General features: G+C 39.1%; 1 protein-coding gene across 1 annotated transcript in view; it reads left to right on the forward strand.

Moving 5' to 3' along the window:
- The first annotated feature begins 737 nt into the window (after window positions 1–737).
- Window positions 738–16,790, forward strand: part of LOC128687599 (cytochrome c oxidase subunit 4 isoform 1, mitochondrial) — a 25,864-nt gene continuing 9,811 nt past the window's right edge. Inside the window, exons 1-2 of the mRNA XM_053775144.2 lie at window positions 738–854; window positions 3,134–3,340. Coding sequence (XP_053631119.1) covers window positions 3,134–3,340 — 207 coding nt within the window. The 5' untranslated portion in view covers window positions 738–854. The remainder of the gene's footprint in view (window positions 855–3,133; window positions 3,341–16,790) is intronic.

Genomic DNA, 16,790 nt, shown 5'->3' on the forward strand with positions numbered 1-16,790 from the left:
ACCAGCCGGGAATCGAACCCGGGCCCTCCGTGTGTAAAGCGGGAGCTTTAGCCACCAGGCCACCAGGCCATAGGAATAAAGGGCTAACCACTGCCTCTGTAGTGCGGTGAGCCTCCAAAAATTTATTTATCATAGCTGAAATTTCAAAATCACTATCTTATTTCCCTCTCTAATTGGATACCCCCTCATTTGGATGCCCGGGGCCACCGCCCCTTCGGACCCCCCTCTGCACACCACTGCTGTGAGTACCACAAAGTTGGACTCTCCCCCTAGTACTAGTGCTTTGGCATATACACACCTTTAAGGTGGGGTTTATCATAAATTGTTTATTACATAGCTTTATTTTGACCATACAAAATCAGTACCAACAGTGGCACTTTCCTTTATTTGGAAATTTGATTGTTTAAAATTACGCGTTGGAATAGCTGCCAAAGCCATCTAAGCTGCCTCAGATTTTTAAACCATTACTTATGGTAAAATAATTCCCAGTTAAATTGTATAAAAATATAGACACAATAACAAAATTAATAATGTCATTACTGGCATGTTTATTATTAATAGCACTGACGGCCTGGCAAGTCTTATATGTATTATTTCTGCTAATCTGCCAACTAATTCATATTACATCTTGTTACAAAATTGATTTTGTTTTCCTGAACTAATAATACTTTTATTTAAAGTAGAACTTAGAAATTACAGCGTAAAATAATTTTTAATATATAATTTTATAAAGAGCTTATAAGATGATGATATTATTGAAATTAGTGGTAGTAAAGTGTTAGTGAGGATGATGGTGCAGGTCGGAGTAGCTCCCTGACGTTCCCGTTGGCTGCTGCTTCGTCTGCTTCTCTGAGGTTTGTTATTTCGCGGGATTTTAAGTGTTAAACCTCAGCATGTGTTTTTGTATGTGATTGATGGGAGCTAGGAGGATGTGTTTGAGGTGATGATGAGAAGTTTAGAGTCACATACATTGAGGGGAAGTGGATAAATAAGGTGTGGGCCGGAAGCGGCCGGTGGGGGGCTATAAAATTATAGGCCTCGAGATCAGCTGATTTTTACGCAATGTTTATCACGCCTCCTGTAGAGCTCATAGAGGAAGACTAAGTGACAGTCTATTTTTATTATTCCTAATACTTAAGTTAATTACTTTTTAAGAAGAGAGATTGATAATTATGGTCGAGGCAATTGTATACACGGTACATAAATTTCCGTAGCTGGATCATCAGTGCACTCTGCTCACACACTGAGGTCCGGGGTTCGAATCTCCTCCGGTACGACTGGAAAACGTTAGGGACGTGTTTCCATAAGACACCTGTCCCTGTCCTTGCTCACTCATCAGTTTGAAATGGGTACCTGGGTGTTACTGGACTGGTGTGGGTCGCATCCTGGGACAAAACTGACCTAATTGCCCAAAATGTTCAGCATAACAAGCGGCTTTCTGTATAGTAGTATGTCACTGATGTCTGCTAGGACTGTATACCATGTACATGTACTTGTAGTAAATAAAGATATTATTTATTATTATATTGATTTTGATGTATGAAAATATTATAACTTAAGTGCCTAATTGGGAAAATCCCATATTGATTTTGATTTGCTCCATATTTCACTATAGATATATGAAGGTTATAACCTAGGATATAGCATGTGCTAAATTAGGAAAAAATTTCCATTTAAAGTGTGTATTGGCTAGCGTGTTGGTATGAAGTTTTAAATGATCACGGGTTCTATCCCTGCCCGTGGTATGTTTGTGTGTATTATTTAGACGTATGCAGTGTTAAAGCACAACACAATTACAATCTATATCTAAAAAATTTGTTTGGCAAGACTAATAAAAAAAATTCAAATTTTTAACCTGGAGGGTTAGTTACCCAGGATAATTCGGTAGTCATTGCATCTTTGGGGACTCTTGCTCCATTGGGGTCCTTTGAACTTGTGGCTTAGTATTGTGGGTGCTTGTGGCTCAGTTGATAGCATCTTCAGCTTGCTGAGGGACTGGGGATTGATCCCAGCACAGGTGAAACATTTGGGGTTTCCATACACCTGCTGCCCCTGTTGACCTAGCAGTAGGTAGGTCCCTAGGTGAGTCAACTGTTGTGCATTGTATCCTAGGGGAGACAGTTAAAGGACCCTAATAGAGACAAGAGTTCTGGTGACAAGTGGGCTTTATTTAGTTTTCCTGGATGGCTAACTCTCCAGGTAAAAATTCCAAACAGTCTCATCTTCCCCAGGATGTGACCCACAACAGCCAGTTAATACCAAGGTACCTACTTACTACTAGGTGAACAGGAGCAGCAGGTTTAAGGCAACATACCTGTTCACAAGCTATTTTCTTGCTATCACAAGATATGCCAGTGTCAAGTTCAGTTGGCAATAAAGCTGTCATTTCTCCCCCCCCCCTTTCTCTGCACCTTCACTTGATTGGTGTGATCGTGGTAGCACCTTCGGCTCTTGGCAGAAGGGTCAGGGTTTCATCTTGAGGCTGGTGGGAATGGTTTTTCCTTATAATTTTTGCTCTGTTTATATAGCAGTAATTAAGTACCTGGGTATTAGTTGACTGTTAAGGTGCATCCTGGTGAAGAGAACCAAAGAACCTCAATGGAAGTAAGTTCCATGGGTTTTCTCTGGATATCCTGGGTTAATACTCCAAATGAAATCTTGAAAGTAAAATTACTAATGTGAAATAAAATTTCATGATTACAGCAATTACATTTTGATCCTTTAAAGGGAGGTTCCTTGATACCATTGTGGATCTCTTGACATAAGGAATTTTACCTGGATTGAACCTTAATGCTTTCCATTCTTCCAGGTATAGTGTGACCTCTACATGTTTGGTGCTCCCCCATGAATAATTATTGCATTTGAGTATACGTATTTTATTTTATTACTAACAGTTGAACCCAGTATTATTGTAGGCATACAATGTTACAGAATAATGCTTGAACCTTAAATAGCTCAACATGATTTGGTAATTTATTCCAGTATTTTAAAGAAGGCAAAATCTGGCTACATTGAAGTTTTCAGTAAAAATTACTTCTCATTGCATGTCGGGTGACATTACTGAAAGGGCTCCACTGATAACAAGGCTTCTAGTGAGTAAAGTGTCACTTTAAAGAAATATTCAATTTCACAGATGGCATTGAACCCAATGTACCGCCGGGCGCTGGCCTTAACCATCCAGCAGGTCAGCCGTCAGCAAACAGCAGCTGCATCTACCGTATCAAAAATTGGTAACCGTGATGTTGTAGGCTTTGGCATGAATGGTACACCTTCATATATTGACAGAGTTGATTTTCCCATGCCGGCCATCCGCTTCAAGGAGAACACTCCTGATATCCAAGTTAGTGAAGTAGATTAGATGTTATAAGGAAATTGTATTTTCAGTATTGTCTTGATTAAGGGAACATTCTCTATAAAAAATAGGTGAAATAATTTTCATTTTAAATAGCATTTTGAGAAAAATACCAAATGACCACCCTAAAAAATAGTTAAGGCAGTAGGTATACAAAAGATGCAAGTTAAAAACAAGCTTTTATTAGGACCCTTTGTTCTCTGACACAAATAACCTGCACAGAGAGAGGAGCTTATGATGACATTTTGGTCCGACTTTGACCATTTACAAAGACACACTAACAGAAGAATGAGGAGCAAAACGTTGTCGTAAGCTCCTCTCTCTCGTGTGTGTTATTTGTGCATTGTTCCAATCATAGTATTGTGCCTTTTTGTTCTTTGGTCTTTAATGTTTCATAGTTGACTTCACAAAGGTCAATACAGCAAAATGCTTAGATAAAGCTTGCTTTGAAGTGTCTTCTGTTATTAGGATTATTTGGATCCAGGTAGGTACAGTAATTAATCCATTATTAATGGTTGTGCATGGCATTTACCATTATGATTTCATTGGTGGAAAGTGCTATGATCAGGTGATTGCTGAAAAACTACTTCCTCAGTACTGTAGTCTTCCACCTAATTTCCATATACAATACAGTTGAATTTTTTTCCTTTTTATATTTTGTAACCAAATGAATTTGTATTATATTCTCAATTTTTATCAGATGTGTAGATAATTTGAGAATAAAATATCAGTGCATTGGGTAAAAAGAAAAGAGAAAATATCAGTTTTTAATTAACTCTACAGTACTTAACCAATCTTTGCCAATTAATTTGATAAAAAATTAATACTTGTACAGTAAGGCCCCACTTATATAGCAGGTTAGGTTCCAGGCTACTGCCATAGAGCAAATCTCCCTTTTTATTTTTTTCACTTAAATGCATATAAATGCCTGTTAATGTGTTTATACTATCATATATTAAGTTAGCAATAGAGCTAATAGGCTTAAAAAAAAGTAAAATGTATATGCAGTACACTCCTTGATTACCCTAACCCTTAAACTGTCCAAACGTAGATCTACGTTCGCGTGCAAAGCACTCCGAACGTAGCTCTACATTTTATTTTACATGCTTTCAACTTTGGCATGATAGGTCTGAGTTCCCTAGACATGAGAGAATGGGTTTGTGCACTCAATGTGCAGAGTATGACAAAATTCGTGGATGCCGGGAAAAATGCGCTCTTCATTTTAATTTTTTTTTTTCCTCCAAAAAATATTCAGAGCCCTAAGCAAGTGAATGTAGATCTATGTTTGGACAGTTTAAGGGTTAAAATATTTTTGGTCTAAACCCTTTCAGGGTCCACAAGCCCCCCTCAGAGACTTGTTCTCAGGGTCCCCCAAATTTCAAAAAAAAAAAAAAAATTCTTATGAAAAGATAGAGAAACTTTTCCCGATCATAACAACACCAAAAGTACGAAATTTGATGGAAAACTTTAAAGAATTATGCTCTTGCGAAGTTAGCGGTCTTGACGATGTTTACGCATCGGCGATTTTGCCCACTTTGAGCCCTATTTTCGGCCAATTCCAGTGTACTAGTAAAAAATCGTACCTATTTTGCTAGAACTCCATTTTTTCTATTGAATGAGTACAAGAAACCACCCATTTACCGATTTCAACTATCCAATACAGTGGTCAGAATTTAGCAATTTGGCCAATTTCACACAAATTTCAAAAGATGCCAATTTCCAAATAGGGTCCAGAATAAACTAAGAAGAAATTCCTGGCACTAAAATAACATTTCCTCTGTTCATTAGTCACGTCCCCACGCCCCTCTTACATTCTTTTGCTGTCCATTTTGAATTTTTATTCTCACAAAAAAAAAAAATTACTGTTATGCAGACTACTGCATTAGTATAGAAGTGGTATAAATAATATCGGTGCACTTGTGAAAGAATATTAGACTCAGGCTTAGCATGATTCGTTTACTTTTGAACTTTGGTAAAAATCGAACATTTCTGCTACTTTGAGCTCAATTTCAAGGTACTTTTCGTTGTAAAACCAGTCAAAATCATCTCAATTTCTGTAATGTGTCTTCCATTCTATAAAATGAGACCAGGAAAACTAGAATAAAACAATAAATACCATATGAAAATGCAGTGCAAAGTCGCTGTTTTAATCCAAAAACGGTCAGTTTTTTTTTTTTTCTCATTACGCACTGTGCTGCAGGATTTTTTTTATACTGCACACAGACCACTGAGGTCAGTGGCCAGTACGCTTAGGTCAGTGGTCGCCTGCGGTCATACCTGCCTAAGCTCTTGGGAGTTAGCGTGGGCTGTTACCAAGCACCATGGCTTGTTGTAGTGTTTTAGAATCTCAGGTTCAAGTGTTGAAGAAGGAGATTCTACTTCTTTAGGAGGAAAATAGGAGGCTGAAGCTTAGCATAGATTAGTTTGGGAGCGAGTGTGAGAAGGATTTAGCTGGTAAGGAAGGAATGGTCACCAGCAGTGATAGTGGCAGCTGCTTTAACCCTTTCAGGGTCCGTCCCGTAGATCTACGGCTTTACGTTCAGGGTCCGAACCGTAGATCTACGTCATGAGCTCAGCTCACTCTGATAAACTGCGAGTGGTAAATTTGGGCCTAGATATGAGAGAATACATCTATGTGGTATGTGTGCACCACATAAAACAAATCCTGCAGCACACTGTGTATAATGAGAGAAAAAAAACTGAGACCATGATTTTCGATTAAAACAGCGACTTTGCAGTGTTTTTTCGTATGTTTTTTATAGTTGTATTTGTGATTTCTTGGTCTCATTTGATAGAATGGAAGACATATTACAGAAATAGAGATAATTTTGATTGGTGTTAGCACTGGAAATGGCTTGAAATTGAGCTCAAAGTGGCGGAAATGTTAAATTTTTGCCGATGTTCAAGAGTAAACAAACGACCTCACACGTCTAATACACGCCAGCTGGTGGGTCTAATATACATTCACAAATGTGGTGATGATATTTATACAATTATTACAATATTGCATAACAGTAAATCTTCTATTTTTTGGTGTGAATAAAAATTTATTATGTGAATAAAAAATCAAAATGGAATTTACAGTGGACCCCCGCATACCGATTTTAATCCGTGCAAGAGGGCTCGTTGGTATGCGAAATAATCGGTATGCGAATGAATTTTCCCCATAAGAAATAATGGAAATCAAATTAATCCGTGCAAGACACCCAAAAGTATGAAAAAAAAATTTTTACCACGTGAAATATACATTTTCCTACACACAGAGAAGGATACATGCACAATAGTATAGTAGTACATGCACAGTATATATTGTGCATGTACTAGTCTACTAAATGAAGAATAAATGACACTTACCTTTATTGAAGATGCAGCAATGACTGATGAGACACTGTGTCCTGGGAGTGCCTTTTCCTCCTGAGTACTGTAGGTCCTGTTTGGTATTTTCTTCCAGAACATGCCTTATCACACTGTGTATGTCACTACGATTCTTAAATCTCTCAAACCAACCTTTGCTGGCTTTAAATTCACCAATATGAGCACTAGTTCCAGGCATTTTTCCCTGTTCACCTGGGTGTTAGTCGACTGGTGTGGGTTGCATCCTGGGAGACAAGATTAAGGACCCCAATGGAAATAAGTTACAGTCTTCGATGACACCGACTTTTTTGGGTTATCCTGGGTGGCAAATCCTCTAGGGTTAATTGTTTCTTGGTATATTCTCAATAAGCCACACCAACAACAGTGCTACAGCAGCAGCAGACGATGCTACAGCAGCAGCAGACGATGCTACAGCAGCAGCAGACGATGCTACAGCAGCAGCAGACGATGCTACAGCAGCAGCAGACGATGCTACAGCAGCAGCAGACGATGCTACAGCAGCAGCAGACGATGCTACAGCAGCAGCAGACGATGCTGCAGCAGCAGCAGACGATGCTACAGCAGCAGCAGCTGACAGTGCAGCAGCAGCAGCAGCAGCTGTACCACCAATAGTAGCGATGGTTGATTGGGGTTTATTATACAACCTGGCCAGCTCAGAGACACGCACTCCACTTTCATACTTATCAATGATCTTTTTCTTCATCTCTATAGTAATTCTCACCCTTATTGCTGTAGGGTTGGCACTAGAAGCTTTCTTGGGGCCCATGGTCACTTATTTTCCAGATAAAATCACCAAAAACACTGTAATAATACGAAATGTTATGATTGTATGCTTGGATGCTACCGCGGAGGCTGGCTGGTAAACAATGCCACCGGCGGAACATGTGAGGCTGGCTAAGGCGCACATTGGACGCGTCTCGGACGAACAGCGGTGAGCGGGTTTTTAAGCGGTATGCGAGGCAAAATTTTTGCGATTAAAGCAAGCGGTATGCGGATTAATCGTTATGGGATGCCAACGGTATGCGGGGGTCCACTGTATTTGTAAAGCCTCAAAACACAACTAATGAACAGAGGAAATGTTAGTTTAGTGCCAGGAATACCTACATTGTTTATTCTGGACCCTATTTTGAAATTGGAATATTTTGAACTTTGTGTTAAATTGGCCAAATTACCAATTTCCGGTCATTTTATTTTGTAGTTGAAACAGTTGACTTGGCGATTTCTTGTGCTCAATCGATAGAATAGAAGTAATACTAGTGAAATAGCTGAGAATTTGGTCGACTGGAATAATGTAATTGGCCTAAAATGGGAGTCAAAGTCGGCAAAATCGCCGATTCGTAAATATCGCTGACACATCAAAATTCACGAGAGCATAATTTCGTCAATTTTCCATCAAATTTCGTACTTTTTGTTTTATTACATTCACAAAAAGATTCTCTACCATTTCATAAGAAAAAATAACTTTTTTTTTTTTGAAAATTCTTGGACACTGGGGCACCACTTCAGATTTTGGCCTTGGACCCTGAAAGGGTTAAGGCTGAACCCCCATCTTTCATTTTCATTTTCTTTATTTTTCAACCGATTTATTTTTGGTGTACTTTTAGAGGTGCATATGTAGAAGAATGTAACAAAGTTTCAGTATGCTTGGCCAACAAACAAACAACATAGAAAAAACTATTAACATAATTTTGATATATGGCAGCATGACCTGACTAATTGGCACTACGAGTGGCACTTCCGACATTCCCAACTGTTAGAATACAACTAGCACGACGTTTTTACATAGCCATTTCATCTAATATATCTTATTATCATGTTAAAAAAAATACATTTGACAGAATTTTTGGCATTCGCCAAAATATCTGCCTTTTACCCCCCACAAAATCAAAAATATTTGAGATATTCCAAAAAATTGTATGTTCAAAACACACTTTGTTTTATATTGTCTGTGAAAATCATTTCAATACAATCATTAATAATGGAGTGGTAAAGCGAAATAAGTGAATAAGTTACTTCCGAGATATAGGCCTAGAACGCAGACCTACCTGCCGTCAAATTTTTTTTTTTTCGCGGAAATCGCGTTTTTTTTGGTGTATTTCTTAGTAAACTGATGTTTTAGTGCAGTTATCATCTTCAAAACACCGTTTTCTATCACTCACAGACCAAAGAATACAACATGGAGACGAGGAGTAACTCTTTTATATCGAAATATTGCTACCTACATCGCCGCCACCATACCTGATATAAATGACTATAATTTCTTGTAGAAACATTGTAGAACATTGATTCTTGTACCATTGTGTTGTCAAAGAGTTAAGCTATTTTTCTGTATGAATAACTTATTTCCATAATTTTTTGAATTTTTTTCTTGAGAGCACTGAAACGGCTCCTGCCTCCAACCTTAAGGTTTACTATACAAATAGTAGGTGTCTAAGAAATAAGATAGATGAGCTAAGATTACTTGCAAGTGTAGGTAATAGATATTATTGGTATAACTGAGACCTGGTTCAACCTGAAAGATAGAGAAATGCCTTCTGAATGCAACATACAGGGTTATAAACTATTCCCCACTGATAAGGTCAACAGGAAGGGTGGTGGTGTGGCGATGTATGTCAGAGAAAATTTAAATTGTTGTCATAGATGTGATATAAGATTAGAAACATCGAACACAGAATCTGTTTGGCTACAGTTTCTCGAGGGACGTGACAAATTAATTTTGGGTGTGATTTATAGGCCCCCAAACCTTGATAGGGAGGGCAGTAAGCTGTTATGGAACGAAATTCGTAAGGCATCTAGGTATGAAAATGTTGTGATAATGGGAGATTTTAACTTTAGACAAATTGATTGGAACAATATGACAGGAAATCTTGAATCTAGTGACTTTCTTGATACTGTTCAGGATTGCTTTTTAGAACAGGTTGTGACAGAACCAACTAGAGGAAACAATCTGTTTGACTTGGTTCTCGCCAACAAAGATTCAATAATTAATAATCTTGAGCTTGGGGAAAGTGATCACAAATCACTTAGTTTCAATATATCATGGAACTACCCAGATAACTGCAATCAAATCTCTGACCCGGATTTTCGCTTGGCCGACTTCATGAAACTGAAAAATTACCTGGGTGGGCTAAATTGGGGTGTCCTGACTATGGGTCAGGTAGGTGATCTTGGTTGCCAACATGACGTTTTCCAAAGCATAGTTCTAGCTGCCCGGACAACTTTTGTTCCGAGTAGGGAAATTAGATCTAACAAAAATGATCCCAAATGGATGAGCAATAGATTAAAATATCTCATTGGTCAAGAGAGAGGCATATATAGGCATAACAAAAGAGGGAATGGGCAGTTAAGATAACAATATATTCAATTAAAGAGAGAAATAAAGAAAGGAATAAGAAAAGCAAAAAGGGATTATGAGGCTAAGGTTGCAAGGGATTCAAAGACGAACCCAAAAGGGTTCTTTCGGGTATACAGAAGCAAGATTAGGGACAAGATTGGCCCACTTAAGAGTAACACTGGTCAGATCACTGACAGTGATAAGAATGTGTGAAATTCTAAATACCTACTTCTGTTTTCACCCAGGAAAATACTAGCGATATTCCTGAAATAATAGATTATGTAGAACAGGATGATGATAAACTATGTATGATTGTGGTAACTAGTGACATGGTCCACAGACAAATAGAGAAACTAAAACCTAATAAATCCCCAGGTCCTGATGAACTGTTTGCAAGGGTGTTAAAGGAATGTAAAGAGGAACTTAGCATACCTTTGGCTAATCTTTTTAACATAACACTACAAACTGGCATAGTGCCTGATAAGTGGAAAATGGCAAATGTAATACCTATTTACAAGGCAGGTGACAGGTCCATGGCTTCGAACTATAGACCAATAAGCCTTACCTCCATAGTGGGAAAATTTGTGGAACCAATAATTGCCGAAGCAATTCGTAGCCCTCTTGACAGGCACAGATAGATTAATGGATCTCAACACGGTTTTACAAAGGGGCGTTCCTGTCTTAGGAATCTACTAACGCTTTTCACTAAGGTGTTTGAGGAGGTAGATCATGGTAATGAATATATTGTGTATATGGACTTCAGTAAGGCTTTTGATAGAGTTCCACATAAGAGGCTATTGAGGAAACTTAAGGCACACACAATAGGAGAAATTTTTTCCTGGGTAGAGGCATGGCTGACAAATAGACAGCAGAGTGTTTGCATAAATGGGGAGAAATCAGAATGGGGGCACGTCACAAGCAGTGTTCCTCAGGGGTCAGTGTTGGGCCCGTTGTTCACAATTTACATAAACGACATAGATGAGGGAATAAATAGCAACATAAGTAAATTTGCTGATGACATCAAAATAGGCCGTCCAGTTCATTCTAATTAGGACACTAGAGCACTTCAGGATGATTTGAATAGACTGATGCAATGGTCAGAGAAGTGGCAGATGCAGTTTAATATTGACAAATGCAAAGTTCTAAATGTTGGACAGTTAAATAACCATGCCACATATAAACTAAATAATGTAGATCTTAGTACTACTGATTGCGAAAAGGATTTAGGAGTTCTGGTTAGCAGTAATCTAAAACCAGGACAACAGTGCATTAGTGTTTGCAATAAAGCTAAGAGTTCTTGGCTTCATATCTAGAAGTATAAATAATAAAAGTCCTCAGGTTGTTCTTCAACTATATATATCATTGGTTAGGCCTCATTTAGACTATGCTGCTCAGTTCTGGTCACCGTATTACAGAATGGATATAAATGCTCTGGAAAACGTACAGAGGAGGATGACAAAGATGATCCCATGTATCAGAAATCTTCCCTAAGAGGATAGACTGAGGGCCCTAAATCTGCACACTCTCTCGAAAGGCGTAGAATTAGGGGGGATATGATCGAGGTGTATAAATGGAAAACAGGAATAAATAAAGGGGATGTAAATAGCGTGCTGAAAATTTCCAGCCAAGACAGGACTCTCAGCAGTGGTTTCAAGTTGGAAAAATTCAGATTGAGGAAGGATATAGGAAAGCACTGGTTTGGTAATAGAGTTGTGGATGAGTGGAACAAACTCCCAAGTACAGTTATTGAGGCTAAAACGTTGTGTAGTTTTAAAAATAGGTTAGATAAATACATGAGTGGGTGTGGATGGGTGAGAGTTGGACCTGACTAGCTTGTGCTGCTGGGTCTGGTGCAGTGCTCCATCCTTGAGTGGAGATGACCAGTCTGGGTGGGTCATTGGGTTAATCCAGGGGGGGGGGGTCATTGGTTTAATATGGGGGGGTTATGGACCTGCTCTGCATGGGTCAGTAGGCCTGTTGCAGTGTTCCTTCTTTCTTATGTTCTTATAGACCCATTCTTTCATATGTAGGCCTACCAGCTTTAAGAACATAACAATGGAGGAACACTGCAGAAGGCTTACTGGCCCATACAAGGCAGGTCCTCATCAAAACGACCTTTACCCAAAGCTTCCCAAGAATTAACTCCCATACCCAATGACACTAATCAAACCCAGCCCCTCCCACTCATATATTTGTCCAATCTCTTCTTAAAGCTACCCAAGGTCATAGCCTCTATCATCCCTCTGGGAAGATTGTTCCAAGCATCCACAACTCTGTTAGAAAACCAGTACTTACCTATGTTCTTTCTAAATCTAAATTTATCCAACTTAAATCCATTATTTCTGGTTCTTACCTGGTTCAACACCCTCAATACCTTATTATCTCCTTTGTTTATGCCCGTCATCCACTTATACACCTCAATGATATCTCTTCTCATTCTACGTCTCTCCAGAGAGTGAAGATTTAAGGCTTTAAGTCTATCTTTATGCGGGAGATTCCTTACACAGTAAATCATTTTAGTCATTCTTCTCTGTATGTTCTCCTGTAGTAAGGAGACCAAAACTGAGCAGCATAATCTAAACGAGGCCTCACCAGTGATGTATAGAGCTGTAAAATAACTTTTGGGCTTCTGTTACTTATACTTCTTGAGATAAATCCAAGTAATCTGTTTGCCTTGTTGCGCACACTTAGGCACTGCTGCCTTGGCTTTAGGTTTCTGCTTACCATGACTCCCAAGTCCTTTTCACACACTGTATGATGAAGCTCTGCTTCACCTAGTTTATAGCTTCGAGGGTTATTTTCATTACCAAGGACCAGTACCTTACACTTATCCACATTGAACTTCATCTGCCATTTTTCAGACCAAGACATTAATTTGTCTAAATCCTCCTGCAGTTCATTGCTGTCCTCCTCAGAATGAATCATACGGCCTATCTTTGTATCATCAGCAAACTTGCTCATGTCACTCGTAATCCCTTCATCAAGGTCATTAATGTAAATTATGAACAAGAGAGGGCCTAAAACTGATCCCTGTGGAATGCCACTAGTAACTAAGCCCCATTCTAATTTGAACCCATTAATGGAAACTATGCTTTCTATTGGTAAGCCATGCCTCTATCCATGCTAGAACTTTACCTCCTATACCATGAGCTGCCACTTTTCTTAAGAGTCTCTTGTGAGGTACTCTATCGAATGCTTTACTAAAATCCAAATAAACAATACCATATTCTTTATCACTGTCTACTGCCTCAAATGTTCTATTGAAGAACGTCAGTAAGTTTGTCAGACAGGAACGACCTCTCGTAAACCCATGCTGAGATTCATTTATCAAGTTATGCTCTTCAAGATGACTTCTAATAATGTCAGCTATAATTGATTCTAGTAATTTGCCAACTATAGATGTCAGGCTTATTGGACGGTAATTTGAAGGAGTGGACTTATCCCCTGATTTGAATATTGGCACCACATTGGCCATCTTCCACAACTCTGGCACAACACCAGTAAGGATGGATGCATTGAACACAGTCATTAATGGCTGACTAAGTTCCATCTTGCATTCCTTAAGTACCCTGGAAAATAACTCGTCGGGCCCCGGGGACTTATTTTGCTTCAGTTTGTCTATCTGTTTGATAACCATGTCCCTCGTGACAGTAATATTAGTCAATTTGAATTCGTCAGGAACTGAATAATTGTTAATTTCTGGAATCTCATTTATGTCTTCCTGTGTAAAAGCTGACAAAAAACAGTCATTAAATATGGAACACATTTCCAGTTCATTATCCGTCAGCTGTCCATTCCCAATTTTCAGAGGTCCTACTTTTTCCTTAACCTTTGTCCTATACACTTGAAAGAACCCCTTTGGATTGGTCTTTGATTCATTTGCAACTCTAATTTCATAGTCACATTTAGCCTTTCTAATCCCCTTTTTTACTTCTCTTTTAAGCTGAACATATTGGACAGTAAGGTTAACCTCTCCCCTCCTGATGCGTCTATATATTCCCCTTTTCTCCCCTAATAAATGCTTTAGCCGCCTGTTAACCCATTTGGGATCGTTATTATCAGATCTAATTTCTCTCTGGGGAATGTATATACTCTGAGCATGGTGTACATGATTAAGAAAAGAATCGTAAACGCAGATCCCTTCGTAATCATAAGTATGATCATCGTCAATAGAATCATTAGCTAGATAACCCCAATCAAGATTTGGGAGGTGTTCCCTAAGTCCATTATAATCGGCAGAACAAAAATCAGGGATTTTTACTGTATTATCATTATTCCTGTATTCCCAGTTAATGTTAAAAGTGATGGATTTGTGATCACTTGCGCCAAGCTCTTCAGTGATTTCCAGATTATTCACGAGTGTTTCCTTATTTGACAAGACTAGGTCAAGCAAATTATTACCCCTAGTAGGCTCTGTTACACACTGCTTCAGAAAACAGTCTTGAACGATTTACATAGTCACTGGACTCCAGATTACCGGTCAGAGAATTCCAGTCTATTTGACTCAAGTTAAAATCCCCTACAATCACTGTTATTGTGTCTAGAAGCCCTAACAATTTCGTCCCAAAGAAGTCTCCCTCTATCGTGATTTGAAGGCGCTAGAATTTGAGTACTAGTACGTCAAGGACCCTGGCACATAAGCCGTACTAGTACGGCCAAAACCCTGAAAGGGTTAATATAGGATGAGGTGAATAGTATTGATTGTAGGAAGTCAGGAGATAAAACTAGCCTCTGCTAGCTTTTGAATTTATACACAACCCGCACATAAAAGAGAGAAGCTTACGATGACATTTCGGTCCGACTTGGACCATTGACAAAGTCACACTAACCAGGAGTGGTGCAGGACGGCTATATATAGGCAGGAAGTGGCGGTGGTGGTAGTAGTAGTAGTAGTACTACTACAAGAATGGTATATAATACCGACAAGATGAAATTAAGACATATGTGCAACACCCGGGCATCCCTATCGTAGACGTTTCGCCATCCAGCCAGCCACTGGATGGCGAAACGTCCACAACAAAGACAACCAGACGCCACACGTCTTAATTTCATCAGTAGTTGTAGTAGTAGTAGAAGAGGTAGTGGTAGTGGTAGAAGTGGGAAATAAGGAGGACGAGCCTTCAAATACAAAGGAAGGGGAGCACTGCAAGATAGCTAGGTGCCCACTGAGGGAGAGCAAGCGCACAGAGGTGCGTGAAAGGGGAAGTGGTGAAATAAATGAAGGAACAGCTGCTTCCTTGACTCTCAGCCTTTATAAAATTGAAGAGACTTGGGATCTTGGACTGGATAATGGTTCAGCTTCAAGGTATATTGTGAATAGTTTGATCTTCAATCCACACCAGTAAAATTTTTCCATGTCGGCTATACATGCTGTACATTAACATCTCTCTTCAAAGCAGGTGAAATTAGCAGAGCTGGAGTGTACAGAGAACCTTTACTGCACATACAAACCATACCCCGGCCGGGATTGAACCCGCGGTCTGTCTCAAAACATGCAAGTTCTGTTGAACACCTCAACTAATGGGAATGCTTAGAAACACTTGACTTGTACTCGTTAGAATGCAGGCAAGAAATACCATAATCTACACTTGGAAAATCCTAGAAGGAATGGTCCCAAATCTGCACACAGATATCACTCCCTACGAAAGTAAGACTGGACAGGTGGTGCAAAATACCCCCAATGAAAGGTAGAGGTGCCATTGGTACACCAAGAGAAAATGGCATAAGTGTCTGGGGCCCAAGACTGTTCAGCAGCCTCCTGCCATGCATAAGGGGAATTACCAATAGGCCCCTTGCTGCCTTCAAGGAGGAGCTGGACAGATACTTAGTCGGTACCAGATCAGCCAGGCTGTGGTTTATGTTGGACTACGTGCGGCCACCAGTAACAGCCTAATTGATCAGGCCCTGATCCACTGGGAGGCCTGGTCGTGGACTGGGCCTTGGGGGCGTTGATCCCCAGAATGCCCTCCAGGTATAAGGCTATCATGTTTTCTTAGAATTTTAGTATGCTGGTGCAGCACTTTTAATTTCCTACAACACTTTCTCCTTGGAGTTCATATAAAGTAAGTTATTACATATTTTACATATGCTCTCTTTGTTATGACATCTAAAGGTAGTTGTGATAAAAAGGAGTTGTAAGGCTCTTTAAGTGTAAAGTTACAAATGATTAAACTCGGTGAGCAAGGTTTGTCAGTTGCTGAGATAGTAGAGATGCTATTGATAATTATACTTAAATATTCTTGTACCTAAATAAACTTATTGTGCTGACATGCAGGTACATTAAAATTACTATTTGGCATTGTTGCAGAGTAGTAGCAGCTAAGAATCTCTCATTAGTGTTGTAGATGCAGTAAGCATAATAATTGTTCTGGGGTGTTTTAAATATCGCATATTACATTATTATAGACATTTTCATTAATTCATCTGACATTTTTTCAAAATTATGTAAGAAACGTGCTACATATCATATAAACGAAATACATACAATCACAGTAAAACAGATTTTCATAATTGTAAGGTGTGGTAGCTGGGAGGGTGTAAAGGAGTGTACAACAATCACCGTGATGCATTTTCTCTAGTACTACACCAGAGAAACTAGTATTACTGAGGGGGTAACTGTAGAAAAACACTGCTTGTGTATGCCTTCACCCATAAATAGTCACTTGCTCACAAAAGGGGTTGTTGCATGAGAATGGGAGTGTTATGTATTCTACTGTGTGAAGACACCTT

This window comes from Cherax quadricarinatus, chromosome 11 (genome assembly GCF_038502225.1).
Source record: "Cherax quadricarinatus isolate ZL_2023a chromosome 11, ASM3850222v1, whole genome shotgun sequence".
Classification (NCBI taxonomy): domain Eukaryota; kingdom Metazoa; phylum Arthropoda; class Malacostraca; order Decapoda; family Parastacidae; genus Cherax; species Cherax quadricarinatus.